The following is a 23661-nucleotide window of genomic DNA, read 5'->3' on the forward strand; positions in this document are numbered from 1 at the left end:
TTCTGCCCATCACAGTTCTTGATCTCCACATGTAAATACCATGTCCTTATGTCAACTTCTCTATCTATATATTTACCTACTGAAGAGAAAGTGAGAATGGGAAAAGCTTGTCCTTGGTATCCCACTAAAGATATCAGTGGTTTAAGTCTGGAGGAGGAGGCAAGTCCTCTTCTGGGGAATGGGCTATATTGGCCCAGGATGATGTTGGCTGACAGGGAGTTGGAAGTTGTGGTTAAGTGAGGGTCAATAGCCACTCCAAGAAGTTCAAAGCTAAACAGCCTCCACACCATCAGACCAATCATCTTCTAGGCTTCCTGCCCTCTCTCCCTGCTTTCAACTTTCATTTCTTTCTTTCTTTTTTTTTTTTTGTCAGTTGTGGGGCCTGAACTCTGGGCATGGGCGCTGTCCCCCAGCTCTTCAGCTGTAGACCAGCAGTCTACCACCTGAGCCTCAGCCCCACTTCTGGCTTTTTCTGCTAATGTGGTGCTGAGGAATCGAACCCAGGGCCTCATGCATGCAAGGCAAGCACTCTACCACTGAGCTACCTTCCCAGCCCCTCAACTTTCATTTCTTATTGCTAATAGTCTTCTCACCTGTGCTGGAAAGTGCTGGAGAAAAGGTAAGAGTTGAAATCCCGAATCGCTGATCTGATAGAATGCAGCTCGAATTATATTATGCAATGATGACATCTGCACTTTTAACAAGTCCAGAAGCCAAATCTCCACCGGACCTTTGGCCATGACAGGAGTGTCCAACTAAAATACGTAATACACATGCATTACAAATAGACAGGAATTTGTTTTTGCTTTTTTTTTTTAACAAATGTCACACTCTTAATAATCACAATACCTCAATGCAAGGCAAATTGTTTTATGTATTTTTTTGTCTGTCATGAGGCCTGAACTCTAGGCCTGTCCCTCAGCTCCTCAGCCCAAGGCTAGCGCTCTACCACTTGAGCCATAGTGCCACTTCTGCTTTTTCTGCTTATGTGGTGCCAAGGAATCGAACCCAGGGCCTCATGTATAGGCAAGCACTCTACCACTGAGCTTCCCAGCCCTCAACAAAGTATTTGAAACATGGGTAAAATTGCTTAACTAGAATTAGAAGGAACTATAGAGGTCATCCAGTGTAAAATCTCATTTTATAAGAAAGAAAATGAAATTCAGAGAAGTGAGGTGATTTATCTACGTTCATAACAAAACCAGAGCTATAGAATTAGAACCCAAGGCTGCTAGCCCCCCCCATCACTTTACTATTCATAAGAGAACTGTATATCCTTAACCTAAATTTTAAAAGAAATCCTGGTAACAGAATTTAATGAAAGTAAATTACAACAATCTTTTCTCCTTCTCTTGATATGACGGCCATCATCCGATCGTAGTCTTTTTGATGAAATGTTACCTCGTTTATGTTGTCAGACACTGCAGGGAGATGAGGCTGTAAGAAACACAGGTGGGTGACAACAAATTACACCTGAGGCTGAACACACAGCCATTGAGCCACTCTGAAAAACCTCAGTACCTTGCATCTTCATAAAATATAAAAGAATTGACTCCTTTGTCTCTTAACAATAACAACAAAATGAAACACAAACCAACTCTGCCTTGGCTGACTTAAGGACCCCATTCTTGTTAAGCTGGCACTCTTACCACTGAGCCACAACTCCAGCTCTGAATTTTGCTCATTATTTTTGGGATAAGATCTCACTTCCAGCTCAGGCATGCACCTGCACAAGAGATTTCCCATAGCTAGGATGACAAACACGTTCGGCTCTCCATTGAGAAGGAATCTCTGAAACTTTTTTTTCTGCTTGGGCTGGCTTCAATGATCCCAACCATCTCTGCTTCCCAATGCCTCTGGGATTACAGGCATCTAGTTTTGTAAATTTTATTTTATGATTATGCATAAGTGAAAAAAATCATCTAAATCATTGTTACCTATAACATACCTGTATGGTATGCGAATCACTGGCTTGTCCAAGGATTTCCAGAAGAACTGGATCAGATACAAAGAAAAATCTTGGAAACAATAGTCGTTTCTTCTCCAAATACCTTCAAGTAAAGTGACAGCTAGTTACCAGATGATTTTTACTGCATTATTCATTTTTTAATCACCAACATCTTCAGTAAAATAACAGCAAACACCTATTGGGATTTCCCTGCTTTCTTCTGGAATGCTTGGTAAGAACAAAGTCCACACTCTGCCTCGAGGACACTAGGGGAAATGATTCAGAACAAAGCTTCCTCTCATCCAGCATCACCTATCTCATCATTAGAACTCCCATGCTTCTAGGTCTTGGGGCTTAAAGTCAGGGCCGGGGCACTGAACCTGAGCTCTTTTGCTCAAGGCTAGTACTCTACTACTTCGACCCAGAGTATCACTTCCAGGTTTTGAGTGGTTAGAGATAAGAGTTTCTCAGGGACTTTCCTGCCTGGGCTAGCTTTGAAACGTGATCGTCAGATTTCAGCCTCTTGAGTAGCTAGGACTAGATGTGAGCTACAGGTTCCCTGTGACTCCTGGGGCTTTTGTGCAAGTTTGGGAACCTTATGGCTTAAACCCAGGTCGAGACCACCATTTTATCTCCAAACCAGGACATAGAGAGTAGAATGTAGAACAACTCCCCATGAAACTAGGACATGGGCATAAATGGGGACAAACCAGGATATATCACCACCTTATACAAATTGTGACAAAATCAATTTTAAGGGAAAAAAATCGTTTTAGGAATTTAATTATCTGTGAATATGCCTGGTAAACTATCCTCCAAAAATGCCTCTAGTTTCAGCAATGGACTGAAGGGAAAGACCTCTGCAAAAGTTAGGTCTGTCTTCTGTTTCCTGGAATCTGCACATGCGACCTTATTGGAAGGAGGTCTCTGCAGATGTAAGGAAGTGTGGGATCAGAAGACTCTCTCCTTTAGCAAGTAGGTAAGCACTAAATCCAGTGGCAAGTGTGCTCCTGGGGAAACAGAGGGAAAAGAGAAGGCCATGGAAAGACAAAGACAGAAATGAGAGTTATGGCAATTCCTAGAGCCCCCACAAACTGAAAGGCAAGCTTCAGAGGGAACAGACCCTTGGCCTTGGCTTTCTAGAAGTCTATGTGATACAATACTATTCATGTGAGTGAAAAAATGTTCCCTGGGTGATGGTGATTTATCACCACAGCCATAGGAAACTATTACAATGCCTTCACTTACCCACACGAAGAAAAAGATATCTTTTCTTACAGAAAAATTAGCTTTATGTGAATTTGAAATTCCTAGTCCTAGTTTAGCCATCACTAAAACAAACAAAAAACCTCACAGACTTGCAGTCAGTGTTAGTAATTGGGTGGAGATAGAATACCATTTGCAGGCTGAGAGCTGGTGCCTCATGCCTGTAATCCTAGCTCCTCAAGAGGCTGAGATCTGAAGATTGTAGTTTAAAGCCAGCCAGGGAAGGAAATCTGTGAGCTTCTTATCTCTAATTAACTACTAGAAAACCAGAAGTGGCGCTGTGGCTCAAAGTGGTAGAGTACTAGCCTTTACCAAAAAAGCTCAGGCACAGCCAGACCCTGAGTTAAGCCCCACACTGACAAAAACAACAACAAAAGCCAACCACCATTGCATATTATTTGATTTGTAATTTTAAAATGCAGTTCCTACCCTGAAAGTGACTTCTGACACACTTCCAGCTGTTCGTGTAAATGAGGCAAAAGCTGTCCCATGGTCTCATCTCCAACACAACAACTGATCACATTGGGGTTCTCGTGAGCTCTCTGCATGATTTTTACCCACGACTTGTCAATATTCTGAAAACGTTTTGCTTCCTAGAAACAAATGCACAGCCACTAAAGATTAGCATCTGGATAATTAAGAAGCAAAGGCTTCACTTTGGAATTTCTTACAGTTCTTCAAACCAGCTTCTATGCATCCCAGGCTACAGAATTTAGACAATTATTTCCATCTGAATTAATTCTGAAGCCCTAAGCTTCAGACTTCATAAAGCTGCTTAATGCAATACTGCTCTACCACAATAGGGTTTATCACTTATTTCTGTTTCTTCGCATTGAATGTATTTTTGAAGTGCCACATGATTAATTCGCAGAGCTATCAACTCCAAGTTCAAATCTAGTATTTCTGCACCCCAGGTGTTTTGGTTTGATGAACAAACCAAAGAAGCATGAAAATAATTTTATCTGAGGGTCCTTGGAATAATTACAGTTCAATAGTCCCTGGGGGTGGAGGTAGGGAGTGGAAGAGGGGAGGCAACACATAGAAAACCCAAAACAAAGCTTCATTTACAATATTGTAAATGAAAATTTCTTGTTTACTATGGGTGGCTCTAAACTTTCCATTCCATTCCAAAAATGCCACCAGAAATTAGCATAAACATGTCTCTTTTTAAAATGCAACTTTCTAATTCAAATAAAAATAACATATCTTAGTTTTATGCTCCAAAAATAGGTTACGAAGGGGAATGGGTCATTTTCCAATACCTTTGTCCTTGATTTATAATCTATATAGATCCTGTTTATAGATAGAGAAATTTAGGAAGAGCTAGTTTAATTTTATGAGGAAAGTTACCTTCCTAGTATAAAAGTGTCAGTTATTTACTGACAGCTATTTTAAAGACTTCAGTAGTGCTTAATAGAGACTTTTTTTTTCTATGCTGGTCCTGAGGCTTGAAGTCAGAGGCTAGGCACCATCCCTGAGCTTTTGTGCTCAAGGCTAGCGCTCTACCATTTGAGCCACAGCTCCATTTCTGATTTTTTGTGTGGTTAACTGACAATGAGAGTCTCACAGACTTTCCTGCCCAAGCTAGCTTTGAACTGTGATCTTCAGATGTCAGCTAAGATTATAGGAAGGAGTGAGCCACTGCTGCTTTAAGCCATTTTTATAGTTTTATTACAGACAGTTAAGGCTGCCTTTCTGGCCAGTATGTTTTGCTAGTAGTAGATTTACTAAGAATATATGTTTACAGAATACAGATCAATTGCAGGTAGGTACCCTATCACTTTGAGCCATGCTTCCAGAAGCCCCCAGGTTAAGTCTAATACTATTCTCTAAGGATTATTGTAATGTTCAGATGAGCTTTTCGGAAGTGGTGCTGTGGCTCAAGTGGTAGAGCGCTCCCCTTGAGCTGGAGAGCTGAGAAACAGTGCCCAGGCCCAGAGTTCAAGCCCCATGAATGGAAAAAGAAAGATGAACTTCTTGAAAAAGATGACCTACTATAATTGCATGGTACTGAATTAGAAAGTGCACTACATCTCATGATTTCTCATTGTTTGAAAATATGTGAATTTCTTCTTTCTACTAATACAAATCAGAAGTCAATACCACGTGTGTGTACGTGCCCCCTCATAAAAGTTTAAATAAACAGCTAAGTGGGCCAATCCCTGATACCATCGAGAAGACTTTGTCAGACATAGAGGTAATCCACACAGGATGGGCTCCTCAGGAATTACAAAGGCTGTGTTCACCTGAGGCAGCTGCTTGGCAATATCTCCCCCCACGAAGACGGCTTCAAGGTAGACCCAAAGGTTTTGCACCACCAGCCACTCTTCAATGATGTCCGAGGAAGTAGACAGTTTATACACCCAGTTCTGGATACTTTTTTTAAACGGAGCATTATATCTAAGAGTGAGAACAACAAACTTGATTATGTTTCAAGAAGATTAGAAAACAGTACAGCCTCACAAAGCAAATTGCCAGAGAACTATTCATTGTAAGTGAAAGAGATAATCCTTAATAAGAATCACACAGCTAATGAAATTGTGAATAAAACACATATAATTACAGGTATTTTACATATTGGCCTGTGTTGTCAATCATAAATAGGAAGTTAGACCTACTTTGAGGGCAAAGATACTAAAAGGGATTAGTGCTCTGGTTGCTCCTGAGAGGAACAGAATAATAAGGAATAAGTAAGATGCTTTCCCAGACTTCTGTGTCTGCTGTCAGAGCAGCACCAAAGACAGTTTGCCATATGCCTCTGGATTACTGAATCTGGGTTCATCCCCAAGACCATCTGGAAAGGAGCAGAACAAATCTGACCTCTAGGATCAGAAAAGAGGCATTGCCAGGTCATTTGGAGAGAGGACTGCTCCAATGCCGGCATCAAGCTTGAAACCTCATGTCCATATGCAGGTTTCCCTTTCCCACCCCCACATGGAGAATTCCAAGAGCTGTAGCTAGATTCTGCAGTGCTAGAGATTCAGGAGAGAACTGGAGGCATGGCTCAGGTGGTTAGGCTCCAGCCTTGAGCAAAATGCTAAGCAAAAATACAAGTCCATGAGTTCAAGCCCCAATACCAGCACACACAAAAGAAACAAACTAAAAAAAAAAAGAAAGAAAATTAAGAGTTAAAAACAAGAGAGGGATTCAGGAGAGCTATCCCCAAATAGCAGAGCTCCTTTTTTTTTTTTTTTTTGGTCACCAGAGATAGTTGAAGTGTTTGTGAGAAATCAAGCTGCATACAATGGAGAAAGACAAGAAACAGAGCCAGATGCCATGCATGGATGTGGTCATGGGCAGCCACTAGGTGTAGACACCACGTACCTATAGTTCTAACTTGCTTTAGCAAGAGGCTGCCTTCAGTTTGTAGCAAAGCGAAACATCTGTAAAGCGGCATAGCAGCCTTTCCTGGGGAGGACCCTGTTGTCTAGGGCCTTCAAACTTTTCCTGATGCAGACCTGAAGGTACCCACCCACAGAACGGAATTTTTGCCGGTACTATCTGATGCGTGGCTGTGTGACCTGTAACTTCTCTGGAAGCAATGTTGTAAAAAAAAAAAAAATGCCTTTTATGACCTGGACAACTGGGTTCCTTATGTCCTCGGAATCATTTTATGTGCAACTCCCCTTGTAACTTCATATCCAATTGGATTAGAATTTGTATGTTCCTCAGACTTGGATCTCTGTGAATGATGGGGCTGGTGACACATTCCTTAGGCATATTAGGAGAAGGAATAGTCAAGAACTACTGCAGTTCAGCTAGGAGATAGGAGGTTACAAATATCCAGACTAAGCTGAGTCCCACTGGAATTTTCTGTACTTGAGACCACATGCACCTCTGAGCAGGTCCCGTGGTTCAGTGATGACTGTAGCCTCGTTCAAGACACCGTGGAGCCAAAACAGAAGTAGCCGCTTTTCACCCTTAGAAAAAAATGTAAATCTTTCCTTTGAGAATGGATTGCATTGGATGACTTCTTGAACAGTGTTAGCCAACGAGAGAAATGGTGACAAATTGGAGGAACAAAAGAGAAAGAAGATAAAATGAAGTGGTTGCCTCTGTGGGGAACTACAATGTTCAGAGGATAAGTTATCAACTTGGGGGGCGGGGATAATTATGAGGGCACACTCCGGAAAAATACGGAAGGTGAGATGAGTGCCGTTAAACAAGAGGTAGAGTCATGATTTTTAGAGAAAACAGGCACTTCATCTACAACAGACAAGAACCAGCCGTGTAGGGCAGACTCTTAATGAAAAGCTGGGCTTTTGCTAGTATTTTATAATCATAAATATAAAATCGAAACCTCTCCCCCAAGTTTAAAAAAATTACCTGTTGCTTAGCAAGGAGCCTAAGACCATTAAGCTATCCTCCATCAAAGTGATAATTTCTCCCGATTCAGTTCCTTTGAGCAGGAGTTCTCCCTTCCCTTTAAATGTTGCAAAACTCAGGTTCTGATTGGTCCAATTATCAACCACTAGACTCAGCTTGGCTTCAATATCCTTTTCCTTACTGGCAGATATGCAAATATCCTTCAGAGAAAGATCAAAGAACATGTCAGGATGTTCCTAACTACATATAATTAAGTGTATCATAAAATCAATTAAGTGTATCATGAAATCGCAGAATGTGTACTTGGAAGGGATCCAGAAGTCACCCGGTTAAGTGAGTGGTTTTGTGACTGAGTGAAGAATCCCCTGTGTTGCAGGTTCAGTCCAGACCCATGGGACGCACTAACTACTCATTATTTTCTTGTAACACAGGAGGCAAGGGAACCTGTCTTTTCATTATTATTATGTTTCTAACTGGAGGGTTTTGGGGTTTTTTGGTCAGTCATGGGGCTTGAACTTTGGGCCTAGGCGCTGTCCCTCAGCTCTTCAGCTCAAGGCGAGCACTCCACTCCTTGAGCCACAACATCACTTCCGGTTTTCTTAGTGGTTTAGTAAAGAGTCTCACAGACTTTCCTGCCTGGGCTGGCTTTGAACTGTGATCCTCAGACCTCAGCCTCCTGAGTAGCTAGGATTATACATGTGGCCCAGCTCTAACTGGAATGTTTTACAAACATAGATGAAAGGAATGACATTGATCAAGACGGATAGTACTGAATGTTTGCAAGGCATTACCATATTCTTGCCTGTTCTGGCCTTAATACAATACCTTATTTGTTCACAAGTTAACACTACTTTTTTCTCATGGGTTTCCCCACAGTTTTGTGGAGGGTTTTTTATATATAATCCTTGATATAAAAGTGTCATAAAGGAAAATAAAGGTAATAATGTATTTTCCCTATCATACCTCAACTGACTTCATACAAACGTCATAGAATCACAGAGAAGGAAAGGATTTACAAGGAATTTCCACAATTAAATATAGTACAAATTAGTGTGCAGTGATGTCGTGCGCTGTGCCCTGTGTGAGTGGGGAGGGAGGAGAGATGATGCGCCGATTCGCCGCTGCTCTGTGTAGGAAAGGTCTCGTGGCGAGCAGGTAGGAGTCCAGCAGAAGATGGCCAGGGAAAGTGAAGGAAAATACTTCCTGCAGTGGCAGGGAACCCAGTCACTTATGGAATCCAGTGGGCTAACAGTAGGGCTTGTGTGTGGACCAACAGGATGCTTTTCAGGGTACCAAGTGCTGATCACTGACCCCTAGAATTACTTAAAATTTGTTTTGTTTTATACCAGCACTGGAGCTTGAACTCATAACCTTGCATCCTTACTGGGCTTTTTTGTTTTGTTTTTATTATGCTGGTCCTGGAGCTTGAACTCAGGTCCCTAAACTCTCTTGCTCAAAGCTGGCACTTTACCACTTGAGCCATAGCTCCAATTCTGGCTTTTTGGTGGTTAATTGGAGATAAAGAGTCTCACAGATTTTTTTGCCTGACTTGGCTTTGAACCACAATCCTTAATCTCAGTCCCCTGAGTAGCTAGAATTACAGGTGTGAGCCACCAGTGCCTGGCTTATGTTCTACCACTTTTGGCTTTTCCTTGGGGGGGAAGAGAGAGGGAAGGGAAGGGAACCAATTGGAGACAACCTCCATCCTCCTACCTTTGTGTCCCAAATAGATGGGATCACAGGTGTGTAAACTTTATATGCACGCACAAGCACGCGCGCGCGCACAAAGGCACATTAAAAATAAAGGCCGTGAGAAGTGAGAAAGATGCAAACCACAGGGTAGCACAGAAGCTCAGGTGTATGGACAATGGCCAGTGGGGACCAGGTCTCTGGTTCCTGTAAAATAGGCAACTAGACCTGGCCTAAGAGGAGCTGCAGGGCCGAGGTTTCCAGGTGCCATCTAGCTATGTGATGAGAAGATGCTGTGATGCCAGTATCTTGACCACACCACCCAGAGTCGAGATCCATCTATCAAAGCACAACAGGGAGATACTACCGCTACTACAGTAGGTTCTTGGCCTGGGGCTGAGGGAGAGGTGGGCAGTAGGAGAGGAAACTATAAGACCATTAAGCAAGGAAAGCTAAGTCACACTGAGGGAAAAATACAAATCGTTGATTTGTACATTACTCAGAAAAGACAAAAGTGATAGTCTGGATGAACCATTGATAGACCCCATCCACCTGCACACCTCGATATCATCCTTGTTTTTAAGGAGTGGAGCTTCCATGATATTTCTAAGGCAAAAAGAATCCGATTCCACATCGAATGGGGTTCCAGTTAACTCAGAGATTCGATCCCAGTGCCTCTGTTTCATTGCCTTATTGGTCATCATTTCTAATAGCGGACAAGACTCACTGAAGTCATCAATTCTTTTCTTTAGATCCAAAAAAGCTTGCCAATCTTTAAGCCCCTTAGGAAGTTTACGACATCTTTCAGAGAGAAAGAGAAAAAAACCTCATTATCTTTGCATGTTGTTAAAGGTGGTAGTAGGAAGCTGAGTATCAGTCGCTCACACCTGTAATCCTAGCAACTCAGAGGGCTAAGATTTGAGGATCATGATTCAAAGCCAACCCAGGCAGGAAAATCTGTCTCTTATCTCCAATAAACTACTAAAAAAAAAAAAAAAACACAAAAAAATGGAAGTAGTGCTGTGGTTCAAGTGATAAGAGTGCTAGCCTTGAGCAAAAGCTCAGGGACAGTGCCTAGGCCTTGAGTTCAAGTCCCAGGACTGACAAAAAAAAGATGGTAGGGAATCTATTTCTATATAATATGTAGAATATTATATCAGTATTACCTTGTGAAAAACCAATAGGATACTAAAAAAAAAAAAAAGATAAGCAGTATAAAAAGACAAATTAACACAGTGGAAACTCACCTGTTCTGAAATTCTAGTAATTCTGCATTGATTTTCTCAATATCTACATCACCCCAGAGAATTTCATAGTACCCGCTAATACTGCCCATGACAGTGTCATAAAGGCCATACAGTTTCTGCAGCAAATTCAGTTCTTTCCTGGAGAATAAAACAATTAAGTCATCACAAGTCTGTTTTTAAAAATGTATTCCACTAGTAGAGAGGACAGGACACATACATTCAATCAGTATCTCACAATTATGTGTATTGTGTCTCCTAGTCATAAGACCATGGCTTCTCATATGAAGTTGAAGACTCTGTTAAAACTCTACCAATAAGATCAAGTTCCTTAACACTCCAAATGGTACTATAACTCGATATCAATCATACTGTAACTCCCTCTTTCCTTCTGAAAAGGAAAGAACTAGATCTTCTTATAAATCTAAGACAAATGTACTATACTCTGAATTATTGTATTTTTCTGATTCTTGATTCCATTATCCCCACTGGATATTCCCACCTGAGCCACGTATGACGAGAATAATAAAAAAGAAGGAAAACCATCTCCTAAAGGCTAATACACAGTACAAAAATCCTCTTTCCAGTTGCTTCCTGTGTTTCTGGAAGCAATATATCATCTCTCAAGAAAAGCACCAGGACAGAAATTTGGAGACATGTCTATAATGTTCCACTTATTACAGCTGAAATTTTCATTTTCTTCCTAACACAGCAGAGAAGAAAATGGATAAAAGAATCTCTTTCCTCAGTAGCCGATAGCAAAGAGGCAGAATGCTGCACCTCACACTGAAGATCCTATATGAGTCTCCAGATCATTGCCTAGGTGAGTTTTATTCAACTGTATAAGTATACAAGAGATTTGAATACATATATATCAGGAGAACCAATGGCCCCATTGGGCAAAATTGTGTAATAAGAATTTTCTGAGATAGACAAGTAACCCTGTGTTTTTATTATTTACAATTGTTTAAGCAAGGTTTGTTTGGTACATTTCACACATGAACAAGGACCAGAAGTAGGTAATACATGTATATATGATAAAATAGTGCAGCCATCTGTGACATATTCAAAACTAGTGAAAGAAAATGTAAAGTACAAGCTAACTTTTTATGTGTATGCCATCCTGCTGCTTGAACTCAGGACCTGCTGCTGTCCCTGAGCTTTTTTGCTCATAGCTAGCACTCTTATCACTTGAACCACATCTCCATTTCCAGCTTTTTGGTGGTTAATTGGAGATAAGAGTCTCTTGAACTTTTCCTGCCTGGGCTAGCTTTGAAACATGTTCCTCAGATCTCAGCATCCTGAGTAGCTGTTTTTAAAAATGGATTATAGGCATGGGCCACTGGTGTTTGGCTACAAGTTAACTTTTGATCATAAATATCCAGAGTTTTTGCAGAGTATTTTCTACTTCCCTAGAAGCTTCCTTTTATATATAAAGTCAGTGTCTAAAGTGGCAGGAGTAAGGAGAATAGTTAGAAGTCTCTAACTTTGTGCTTTCCTGCATGAGAGAAGGATTTGACAATGACCAGAATCTTCTACTGCAACAGTAATTCTCTACAGGCAACTCTTTGGGCATTTTGTAAACTTACCTAGTTTTGTGTAAAACCTCATAGTCGGTTACGGGCAATCCAAATAGCTGTTCACCAGATGAATAGGTAACAAATTTCCTCCAGAGATCATCAAAGTTGGCCTGCAACAAAGATTTTTAAATTGTGTCAGATCCCATTAAAGTAGAATTCATCATAATAAAAGTTGCAGTTTATTTAGCAAATTTATATGTATACCTACCTATATAGCATAGGGAAGTTAAGCACTTAGGAAAGCTTACTTTCACATATTCTAAAATTATTTGTTTTATATAAAATTGTTTTTTATATAAAATTCTTTTTTTTCTCTTTTGTGGTACTGGGAATTGAACCCAGGGCCTCTTTCATACTAGATGCACAGCTGTTAAGCTACACCTCAGTCCTTTTTGTTTGATTTCTGTTTTTGAGATAGGATCTTGATAACTTTGCCCACACTGGCCTCAAACTCACAATCTTCCCTCTCTCCCTGCTTCTCAGTTATCTGGGATTCATTATAGTAGTGCACTACCACACTAAACGAAATTACTTCTTAATTAAGTAGACTCTAGAAGACTATACTTCAAAAGGCTGTATGTACATCAATGTAACCAACAAAAAAAGTGGGGTTTTTACCTGAAATATCTGTAGCCTGTTGCTGGCTTCTTGGGGTGGTATGTTTGGAACCATAGGTCCTTCCTGTAAGGAAAAATATAATCTCCATTTTCATTCTGAATCATACTTATTATCAATATCTAGTATTTCCTGTTAGATACACATTTTTTTCATTTAAATGGTAAAATTCTGCACTCTCATTTATTTCCTGTAACAGCTCTACTGAGATCTAATTTACATGCTCTACAATCTACCCACTTAAAGTGCACAATTCAGTGGCTTTTACTATTTTCAGAGCCGGGCAACCATGACCACAATCACCTTGAACTATTTCCATCATTCCAGCCTCCATTCATTTTTAAAGGACCTGACACAGCTAATAAAGACTGTGCCTAAACCACGCTGAATTTTGCTCAGGATTATGAAGGATGATGCCGTGGCTGTGATTAAAATAATGAAAATGGCCTGTTTGTGCTAATTGTTCAGGCCAGGATGAAAACAGAGACACACATTAAGTTGGGTATGTGGAAGCAGCAGTCAGTCTCTCATGGTACAAACACATTTGCACAGCAATCCCCCCAAAAATAACCACCCCCCAAAACAAAGAAATGAAAGAACATCCTACACAGTAACAAATCAAAAGAACAAAGACTGTTCCCAGTAGGAAATGACGAGTATTAATGATCTTAACAAGTGCTGTACAATCATGAAGATGATCACATCATGTGTAAAAGGTAAACTGAGGCATGATAACATATGGAAGAGTTTGAGTACACAGTGATTCAAGAATCAGACTGATCCAAACCAGAAGTGGCTCAGGGCTCCATCCACTGCTGTAAGGAATGGGTTTTATGAGATACACATGGAACAAAACAGAGAAAACATGTGGCTGGTCACAGTTATTGCTCTGCCTTCTCTACTCGTCCTGCTGAAAAGCCCCAGGTATTCTAATTGCCAGGTTGTCTGCTGTTTCTCATTTGTTTCAATTAAGTTCAGCTTTTTCTAATAAGGAAAAGACATTTATAAACAACTTGGGTTAAGTTTTGCTTTTGTTTGCGAATCGAGCAAGTTTCATGTCATTTTCTGGTGCCCAAACTGCTCTGTCTGCTCAGGGTTTCTTTAAATCTCAACTCCATTTTTTTTTTGGGGGGGGGGTCTGGTCATGGGCCTGAACTCTGGACCTGGGCGCTGTACCACTTGTACTCTACCACTTGAGCCACAGCACCACTTCTGGCTTTTTTCCTTTTTGCTCATGTGGTACTGGGGAATCAAACCCAGGGCCTCATGCATGCAAGGCAAGCGCTCTACCACTGAGCCACCTTCCCAACCCCATCAACTCCATTTTAACTTCAACAATAAATTAAAAGGGCAAACCAATATTAGTTAATTCAAGCAAAAGAGATAAGTTTAATACCAGTTAAAAAATTAAAAATAACCTGTTAGTCATGTGTACTGACTCTCTGGGAGGGTGAGGCAGGAGAATCGTGAGTTCAAGACAGTGTGGGCTATAGCAAGACCCTGTCTCAAAAAAATGTATACATGTATAAGATATATAGATATATATATATACATATATCTGTAAAATATACAAACACATACATGTGCACTTATGTGTGTGTATATATATATATATATATATATATATATAGGAAGTTTGTAGCACTAATCCAGCATGATGTATATTATTCATTTTCAAAAATCCTTTTGGTTCTCTTAAGAGTCAGTGACAATGAAAAATGAGTTGCATGTTAGCCTAAGTACTAGGTGTGTTTTGTGTACCTTTTGAACAAATCTATTATATTCTCCACCAGAAACCCTTTGAGAATTCTGGCTCTGAGACAGGTTAAAACCAGACAGTTCATTTCCTACCCAAGCTCAGAAGTTGTTGCTCCTTTATCAATCACATCTGCTTTCTTCCACTACTGCTTAAAGGAACAGCCGTCCTTGCTGATGAGGCAAATACAATAGGCTGCTTACAGACAATGTGTGTCTCCAGGTTTACTATTCATTTCATATGAACTGTCACAGGACCTTGTACCACCTAGTGTGCTAACATGTCAATTACCGTCTCATAGGCTTCTGCAAAGTTTGTGACATCCTCGCGAAAAACTTCAACAGCCTCAAGGAGATTGCTCTTAAACTTTGGCTGCACTTGAACTAGTTCATCTTGTACAGAAACCTGGAATATACATGGATTGTATGTCATCAATGACAATTAAATTGTCAAAATGTATGGAATAAATCTTTCTAGAAATAGTTACTTAACAAAAAAAATACTTACAGCTTTGCTCTGCAGTTTGTTGAATGAGTATCTCAAGGTATCAACCGCTTCAGATTCTTCTTTGGTTACTTCAACTTCGAATCTGTTTAAAATACCATAGGCTTCCTATAAAGAGGAGATGGAGTTCAGAAATATCCTGGGAAGCAACTGCCAAAGGACTCACATGCTTTCTAGGCAGGTTCTGTCTTCAAACACAGCAGATTCTACAAGAATGGTTTCCAAAAGTAAAGCTACAGAGAAAGTATCTTTGGCATTTTACTGACTTCCACGTATTGTCTACAGAAGTTAGGCTTAGAAATCTGCATTGGACAAGCACCTAGGTGATTCTGGTGGAGGTATAAGCAGATTGCATGAAGAAATATTACCTTAGAAAAATACTCTTAGAGTAATTTTCAGTCTCTCTCTCTCTTTGTTCTTGTGCCAATGCCATGCAGAATAATTTCTCATACTGTATTAAACTGGAGTTGGCCATATAAGGAGTGGAATGAAATGATGATGGGCACGATAGTCTGAAGCAAAGAATCTTGAATGGTTCAAGGAATGGCTGGCAACTGAATTTACCAAACTAAGGTACACCAAAGCATTAAGCTTCCATATTCAGGGGAAAGATAAAATAATTTATTACATCTTGAGGAAGGGATGATCACATCCAAAACTCCAAAAACTTTAAGACTTTATCTTAAAAGTATGAAATCCATCAGCTATCAGAGTATAAACTCTAAATGTGTTGAAGAAAGCATAAAATAGCTCTCAGCACTGGGTATCAAGGAGAGGAAGGGGAAGTGTCAACTCCCAAATACTGCAGGTAAAACTTAAGAAATAATCATAAAATGAGGAGCCTGGTTTTTATTTTCATCATGAGTCAGAAAATACTTGTGACAAACAAAATAAAGGCTTCTCCAATGTTGTCAATAGTCTGGGTTCCCCAAAGCCTATGAATATGCTATATGACAAAAAGGGACATTGAAACTCTAACTCAATTAAGGAGATTTCAGTGGAGAAGTATGCCAGAGTACACAGGTGGGTTTAATCTAATCACAAAGTTCTTTATAAAGGAAAAGGGAGACAGAATAGTTGGTCAGAGAAGAGCTAATGACAGAAGGAGGGGTAGGAATGAGACCATTGCTGGTAGTAGGCCATGACAAGGAATGTGGGCAGCCTATACAAGCTAGAGAAAGACTAGGAATGGATTCTCCCCTAAAGCTCCAAAAATAACACAGTCCTGCTGAAATCTTGATCGATTTTAGCCCTATAAGACCCATTATTAAAAAAAAAAAGACCCATTATTCCCTTCTGATGGCTAGGACTAGAAAGTAAGTTTGTGTTGTTTTAAAAACTTTAAACACGTACTAAGCCATTTCAAATTTACGTTCTCGTTAACTTGTTATTGCTGCAATAGGAAACGAATACCCCACCTTCCACTAACATTGTCTTTTGCTGATTTCGACTCCAGCAATTTCTGGCTGGCGAGGCTCTACTGCCTTTGGAATGCCCATGGCTTGTCTGTGGTTACATGTGGTTTCTACAGAAAACAAAGACTTGCCTAACATATCAGGAATTCCAAGAGAGGATGCAATCTGTCTTCTCTGTGAAACAATAGTGTTCCCATCAAAAACTCAACACTACCTAGGCCTGTACAAGATCCCTAAAATGCTCTCTATATTGTTAACTCGAAACAACTTATAAAATTCTCCCAATATCAGAAAGTAGATTTACCATATAACAGATTTAAAAATATGCAAACAGCATCACTTTTCAGTATTTTTTTTAACCTAAGGAAAGAATCTTACTTCAATTGGCCCCAAAGTCATGTCCATCTGGATTTCATTATCACGAATACAGGCCAAGGCTTCCATTGCAAATCTGACATCATCTAAATCACGGATGGGTCTGGACAACTTTTTCAAGTATTCATTGATAAATGCTATCATGTCTAACATTTTCTTTTTGTATTCTTCATTCAAATATCGACAGAGCAACATCTTCCAGGCCTTCGCCTCAATTGATAAAGCTAACTTCATGGGCTCTGATGAAGACAAGAAAGATTAAAATAGCATACAGTCAGCATTCTAGAGAAATTCACTGTACATGTAATCTGAGAATCAGACACAAACAGATTGTGGGATTCAGTGCTCATCAATCACGCATGGCTACTGAGCACCTGAAACGTGGCTGCTCTGACTGGATGTACTATATGCTTGCCACATGTTGAAAACGCATCTCCTCTCTTCATGGTATGTTCATCCATACTCAAGAGACACTACAGCCTACAGGTGAGATGTGTGAGATGAAGTCGCTGCTCCAAACTTGGTCATTTCATTAACAGCCCCCTATTATCCTCAAAGAAACTTCTTTCAATGGAGTGAAATTTATGGCTTCCCCTGTCAAACCTCAGCCCTAATTTTCTTGTTATTTTCCTACTTAGGATGCTGAGATCCAGAGGATCTCAGTTCAAAGTCAGAAAATGAGACACAGAAAATGATGAGACTCCATCTCCAATTTACCAGCAAAATGCCAGACTGAAGGCATGGCTCACGTTGGTAGAGCAAGAATCATAATCAAGAAAGCCAAATGAGAGTGCAAGGTGCTAAGTTAAAGCCCCTGAGTTCAATCCCCAGCTGTCACAGAAAAATAAAATGAATAAAATACCATTTCAGGTGAAAATATAGATACGTTACATAATAAATATTTTTTAGTTACCTGTGTGCAATTCAAGAGCCCCTACAATAATGATGGGCTTCAACTCATCAATCTCCTGTTCAAAAGTAGCATAGTGGAGAATCTCAGATCTGATCTCAGTCAGGGAAGGGTTGTTGGCCAAAAACTCCTATAGTAAGGCAACAATTCGTATTTTTTCTTATTCATTATTATACTCTTAAGCTTAAGTATAAAGACTTTTAACCTATTACACACTTATAATAGTTTAATGAAGAAATTTGTACTTTCTTACATACTTTTTCCTTTGATGTACCATGGGCCAATGGATATCCCAAAAATCTTGGGAGAAGATGAAAGGCTGGACAGGAGATCTTCCAGTTTACTGGAAGAGTTCTAAAGCTTCTCAACTAAACAGAAGTACAGCTGGGTCTGTAGACGTGTGGTAGACCCTGGCCTCTGAACAGGACTGTACCTGATGTTTCAGGGAATTACATGAAAATTGGCAGAGCCCATAATCATTGAGACTGTCCATACATGCATGTAGTGCTTGGCACCCATGGATCTGTAGCCTGTTTATGAGTTCCTGTCATTCTCCCTGAAATCTTCATGATTTCCCCCCACCCAAGAGTTAGACACAAACAACTGAAATCTAAAGGACATGACACGTGGTGGAGGGATACCTTCACTTTCACATCTCGGTCCTCCGTCCAGAGACTCTTGTACTTTTGAAAGTCCTGCAGGGCTTCGTTGGCCGCCTTTCTTAGAGAATTCACGGAGGAGGAAAGGAGAAGGACCAACTTGGAAATATCCTTGTGCTCTGCCACCCCGGGGTAAAAGTTCTTCAGCTTTCTTGCAGGAATAACTTCCTCAAAAGATCCTGAAGACAGATGTTCGCACACCACATATAATGTCTATACTTAGCTTTAAATGTCATCAATATCCATAGCCATACTGTTCCTATTTAATGGGTTTTCTTAAAGGCACTCCCTCCAAATAATTAAGAGTTAGAAGCTGCCGACTTCACATAAGAAAATATTGAGTTAAGCATAAAACACAGCTACATGATTCTTATACTCATTTACATGAATTAATGTATTATTTATCAAAAACTATTATGAATATTTTTATTTGTAGTATTTCTCTGATATTCTTTCTGGAATTTCATGTTTATTGAACTATGGGACTGAAGAACAAATTAGAGTAATGTTTAGTGGGTATGTTCTCTTTTTGTATATATTAATGCATTTTCATTAGTTTTCATTTATTGAAAGGTGGTATATTGGTATAAATACATGTTGAAAGCATTCTGCGTAGAAATGACTTAGAAAACTGTTCCATTTCTACCCAATTTTTATGTATCTCAAATGGTCCCTTAAGTGTCTATCTCCTCATTTCTGAAATTTTAGATTAAAATAATATATAATCTTTAAAAAAAATAAAGATTTGGAAAATGAAAAAAAAAAAGAAAATATTGAGTTAAGATTTTGAGGTCTGGCTTTCTCTCATCAGGAGAAAATGGGTTGTAAGAAAGGAAGACCTATGAGGCACTGGTTAAAGCCCCTGAGTTTTATAAAGTCCCTTAATGAAAGGTTAAAAGAGTTGAAACGGGGTCCTCTGGAACAGTATAGACAGTCAATGGAAAAAGATCACATCTATCACCCAAATGACCTCTAGTTGTCATGGCTTACCTCCAAGGGACATGAGACATCCCATGGCTGTCTTCTACTCAGCGTCTGGCACACAGAGATCAGGCAATAACTACACCACTACTACAAAAGCTTTGGCCAAAACACAAATCTGCTCGTGTCACTGTGTTGACTGAAAACTCTTGTCTCATTAAACAGAGATCACACAGATACTTTTGTTTGGTCCATATGAGAGAATTCACAATGGAATAAAGACTGAACAATCATTAACCATTGGCACTAGAACTCAGAGTTTTGAGTTTTGTAAGCATGCACTCTTCCTGCTGAGTTATGCCTCCATCCCTGATTTTTGCTAGTTAAATTTGAGAATGTATTTTGCTTCCTATCACCATGTGCCTATGTCAGGCTTCTTGTCCTGGATAGGATGATCAGGTGTGTGCCACTGGGCCCAGAAATCAATTGAGAAGGAGTCTTATGAACACTTCTGCCACAGTTGGACTTGAACCTCCATGCCCCTAATCTTAGCCTCCATGTCTCTAGAATTATAGGCATGAGCCACTGGCACCCAGCCATACCTTTAACTTTTGTTAAGTGGATAACAACTGAAAATGATGAAATTTCACATCCAATTCCAGATGCCCGGTTTCTCCTTTTAAGGTGGTATAATCCGGTAGCTGAGGCATTCCCACACAGGAACAGTTAACTGGCTGAAGCTGACTAGTTCTTTCAAATTTACCACAGTCTGCTTTAAGCCTTACTCTATGACTTTATTTTATATCTAAGCAAAAAGCTGGGTGCCAGTGGCTCACACCTGTAATCCTAGCTACTCAAGAGGCTGAGATCTGAGGATCACAGTTCAAAGCTAGCATGAAAGTCTGTGACACTCTTAGTTCTAAAAAAATCACCAAAAAACTAGAAGTGGCACTGTGGCTCAAGTTGTAGAGCACTAGCACTGAGCTGAAGAGTCACAAAGATAGCACCCAGGGCCAGAGTTCAAGCCCCATGACTGGCAAAAAAAAATTAGAGCAAAAAAAAAAGATATTGAAATAATTTAGTTAATATACTTTATACTTGTACGATATGCCTACTCCTTTAATTTAATTAAATAATGACACAGCATGCCGTGGCAATTCAATTCTCAGTTCCAATCACTGAGAAGAATTCCACTATACTGATATACCTCATTTGTTTACCTATTCATTAATTGTAAGCATTTGTTTGGTTAGCAGTTTGGGAGTGTTACTAATAATTCAGCTACAAAAATATGAGACAAGCTTCCCAGATCGAGTATCATGCTGAAAAGAAAATTGGAGCTAAAGTTGAAGTTTTATCTTTCAAGGTTACTATAATGATTTAAAAAAATAAAAAAAAAACTTGCCAGGTGCTGGTGGCTCATGTCTATTATCTTAGGAACTCAGGTGGCTGAGATCTGAGGATTGTGGTTCAAAGCCGCCTGGATTAGAAAGTCCAGGAGCCTCTTCTCTCCAACTAACCATCAGAAAACTGAAAGTGGATCTATGGCCTAAAGTGGTAGAGCACTAGCCTTTAGCAGAAAAGTTCAGGGACAGCTCCCAGGCCCTGAGTTTCAGCCCCACAACCTAGAAAAAACAAACAACAACAACAAAACCACTTGCTAGGTATTTATGGTTCATGCCTATAATCCTACCTACTCAGGAGTCTGAGATCTGAGAATCATGGTTCAAAGCCAGACCAGGCAGGAAAAGTCCATGAGACCCTAATCTCCAATTAACCACCATAAAGCCAGTAATGCAGGTGTGGCTCAAGTGGTAGAGCGCTAGCCTTGAGCACAAAAGCTATGGGACATCACCTAAATCTGAGTTCAAGTCCTAGTTCAAGCCACACATACACAGAAATCTATGACTGAAAAATAAGAACTATCTACATATTGGTTTTAGATGAAAAGAATGGACTACTGGTGTTTTTAGTTAAAAATGTTAACAAGTCAACATATAAAATATGAAAAAATATATGGCAGCACATACAAAAATCTATACACTGTCAAACCCAAGAAACTCTATGAAAACCATTTACTATTACAGTTCTAAGGTTGTGTTTTAACTCCCTAGTCCCTCCTACTTCCCCGCAGCCACCACCCCACCCCGCCCTCCCCCCAAGCTGGGGATTGAAGCCAGATGTTTTAGAGCTCTTACTTTCTTCTTTCTTCTGTTTTCCTGTGCTTGGGTGATTCTGGTCGTCGGAGCGGGAGCTACTGGTAATAACGGATTTGATTGGGCGGGACTGCTGCTGTCCCCAGTGGGCCACTCCCCTGCTGACCTCCAGGGTTAACTGGATCATGCGGTTAATGGCTTGTTGAATGTCATCTAGACTAGGAACCATCACCTGTGGAAACAAACAGCCAGGGTATAATCTGCCAGCACTTGTGACCTATACCTCCACCTCTCTCCATCCCCTTCCACTGAGTGAGCGGGCCAACCTTGGGCTGGTCCATGAGAAGGCTGAGTTAGGAGATGAATGGGTGAGGAGGGATTGTTGTGATCTGAACTAAGAGAACAGTAAGGTGATTTGTACTGTACTTGCAGGATAGGTGCTTACTTGTCGCCAGGTTTCAGTAGATCATATAGATCATGAGCTATGCACTAGTCTTTGTTTTTCTTTATTTACTTATCTGCAGTGCTAGGGATAGAACCCAGGGTTCATGCTAGGCCAGGGCTCTACCTAATATTATACTCTTTAAATACATTACCAACAAGGCACTCATTTTAATAATACTTACCACATTAGGGATTGCAAGATGCACTTCCGATTTTATAAAGGAAATAATGTCCTCTGACCGTCTTCGTCCATATGGGCTGTAACAAGAAAAACATGCAGCTGAGGATGAACCTTATCCTGAAATTTAACAGCTTACAAGCTTCCCAACAATAATCCTTCTTCAACATGCCAACCAAAAGAGTGTTTACAATAGAACCACAAATTGCACACAACTAAGAAAACATGACAACTTAACAGCCTTGGAAGTTAAACATCAGTCACACATAGTATTTAAATATTGTTCTCTCAGTAGTGACTTTCTAACATTCTTTGCTCTCAACCTTATGACACAATGGAGGATACTGACAACAAAAAACATACACTTCTGTCAGGCACTGATGGTTCATGCCTATAACCCTAGTTATTCAGCAAACTGAGGACTGTGGCTCAAAGCCAGCCTGAGTAAAGGAAGACCAAAAAGACTCTTATCTCCAGTTAACCAGCAAAACCTGAAACTGAAGCTGTAGCTCAAGTGGTAGAACACCAGCTTTGAGCAAAAAAAAAAAAAAAAAAAAGCTAAGGAACATCACCAGGCCCTGAGTTAGAACCCTGAGACCAGACCCCATCCCTCCCCACGAAAAATAAAAAGAATCAAGCAAAAATTCTATAAGCATCAAAATAATCATACAAATAGCTACTCAGAAAGGCAAACTGGATCAGAGGCAGAACTCTCAGCTGAGTAGGGAAACAACGGAAGGAAACTAATGGACCTGCATTTGTGAGTGTGAGAGACAGGGATTGTGATACAAGAAGACCGACCTGGTATTTGTGCATGAAGGTAAGAGAAAAACATTTTAGACAGGCAAGGATTTTGAGGATCATCCCCATGGGCCCCTTTCCAGAAACCACTTTAAGTCCTGTAGAACTTGTAAATCAACACAAACCCACTCTTCCAAACACACCACAACCACGGACAGGATATGATGTACGTAAGAATGTTACAGGGGTGGGGTCGCCTGCCACACAAGACCCTCAAAATCATTTGGTGTCTGATGAGACAGTTATGTGTGATTCTCACCAGATGCCATGGATGTATGTCTATACTGGTAAAAAATAAATAAATTTTAAAGAGAATGATGTCATGGACAGCCAGATGGCTCGACACTCAGGTGAGCAGGGGCCTAGTCGGGAGTCTTCTTCATCTTGGCCTGGATGCTAAGAATATGGCTATTCATTTCATCACTGTTCTTTGTTTTGGTTTGGTTTCTGGACCTTCTTTTCCTTCTTTTTTCTCACAGTAGTAGGATTTAAACTCAGGGCCTCATGCTTGTTAGACAGGCTCCCTACCTACTTAGCAATACCCAGCCGTTTTTGGTTTCCATTATTTTTCAAGTAGAGGCTTATATTTTTGCCCAGGCCAGTCTTGGACTGCATTTCTTCTATCTATGCCACCCACATAGCTGGGATCATAAGATGCACACTAACACATATGCTTGTTGATTAAGATGAGGTCTCCCTAACTTTGTCTCCCCTTAACCCAAGCTAGCTTCAAACTGAAATCTTCCCATCTCTACCTCTCACATAGCTGAGATTACATGTGTGAAACACTGCACCCAGCTGATCTCTGTTCTTGTAGTATTAAACAATGTTTTCCCACACAGCTTTTTGATGAACATTCTTTTTTTTTTTTTTT

General features: G+C 40.1%; 1 protein-coding gene across 1 annotated transcript in view; it reads right to left on the reverse strand.

Moving 5' to 3' along the window:
* Dnah8 (dynein, axonemal, heavy chain 8) overlaps positions 1 to 23661 on the reverse strand; it is a 199122-nt gene that overhangs the window by 124276 nt on the left and 51185 nt on the right. The window contains exons 23-39 of the mRNA XM_013029569.1: positions 21991 to 22066; positions 21407 to 21596; positions 18270 to 18466; positions 17632 to 17758; positions 16722 to 16957; positions 14932 to 15036; positions 14716 to 14829; positions 12672 to 12734; positions 12063 to 12163; positions 10477 to 10614; positions 9790 to 10030; positions 7541 to 7740; positions 5461 to 5614; positions 3644 to 3807; positions 1949 to 2051; positions 1333 to 1437; positions 594 to 755 (exon numbers count right to left, since the gene is read on the reverse strand). Of these exons, the coding sequence (XP_012885023.1) occupies positions 594 to 755; positions 1333 to 1437; positions 1949 to 2051; positions 3644 to 3807; positions 5461 to 5614; positions 7541 to 7740; positions 9790 to 10030; positions 10477 to 10614; positions 12063 to 12163; positions 12672 to 12734; positions 14716 to 14829; positions 14932 to 15036; positions 16722 to 16957; positions 17632 to 17758; positions 18270 to 18466; positions 21407 to 21596; positions 21991 to 22066 (2476 nt within the window). The remainder of the gene's footprint in view (positions 1 to 593; positions 756 to 1332; positions 1438 to 1948; positions 2052 to 3643; positions 3808 to 5460; positions 5615 to 7540; positions 7741 to 9789; positions 10031 to 10476; positions 10615 to 12062; positions 12164 to 12671; positions 12735 to 14715; positions 14830 to 14931; positions 15037 to 16721; positions 16958 to 17631; positions 17759 to 18269; positions 18467 to 21406; positions 21597 to 21990; positions 22067 to 23661) is intronic.

The sequence above is a fragment of the Dipodomys ordii genome, unplaced genomic scaffold (genome assembly GCF_000151885.1).
Source record: "Dipodomys ordii isolate 6190 unplaced genomic scaffold, Dord_2.0 Scaffold120, whole genome shotgun sequence".
In the NCBI taxonomy this organism is placed as follows: Eukaryota; Metazoa; Chordata; class Mammalia; order Rodentia; family Heteromyidae; genus Dipodomys; species Dipodomys ordii.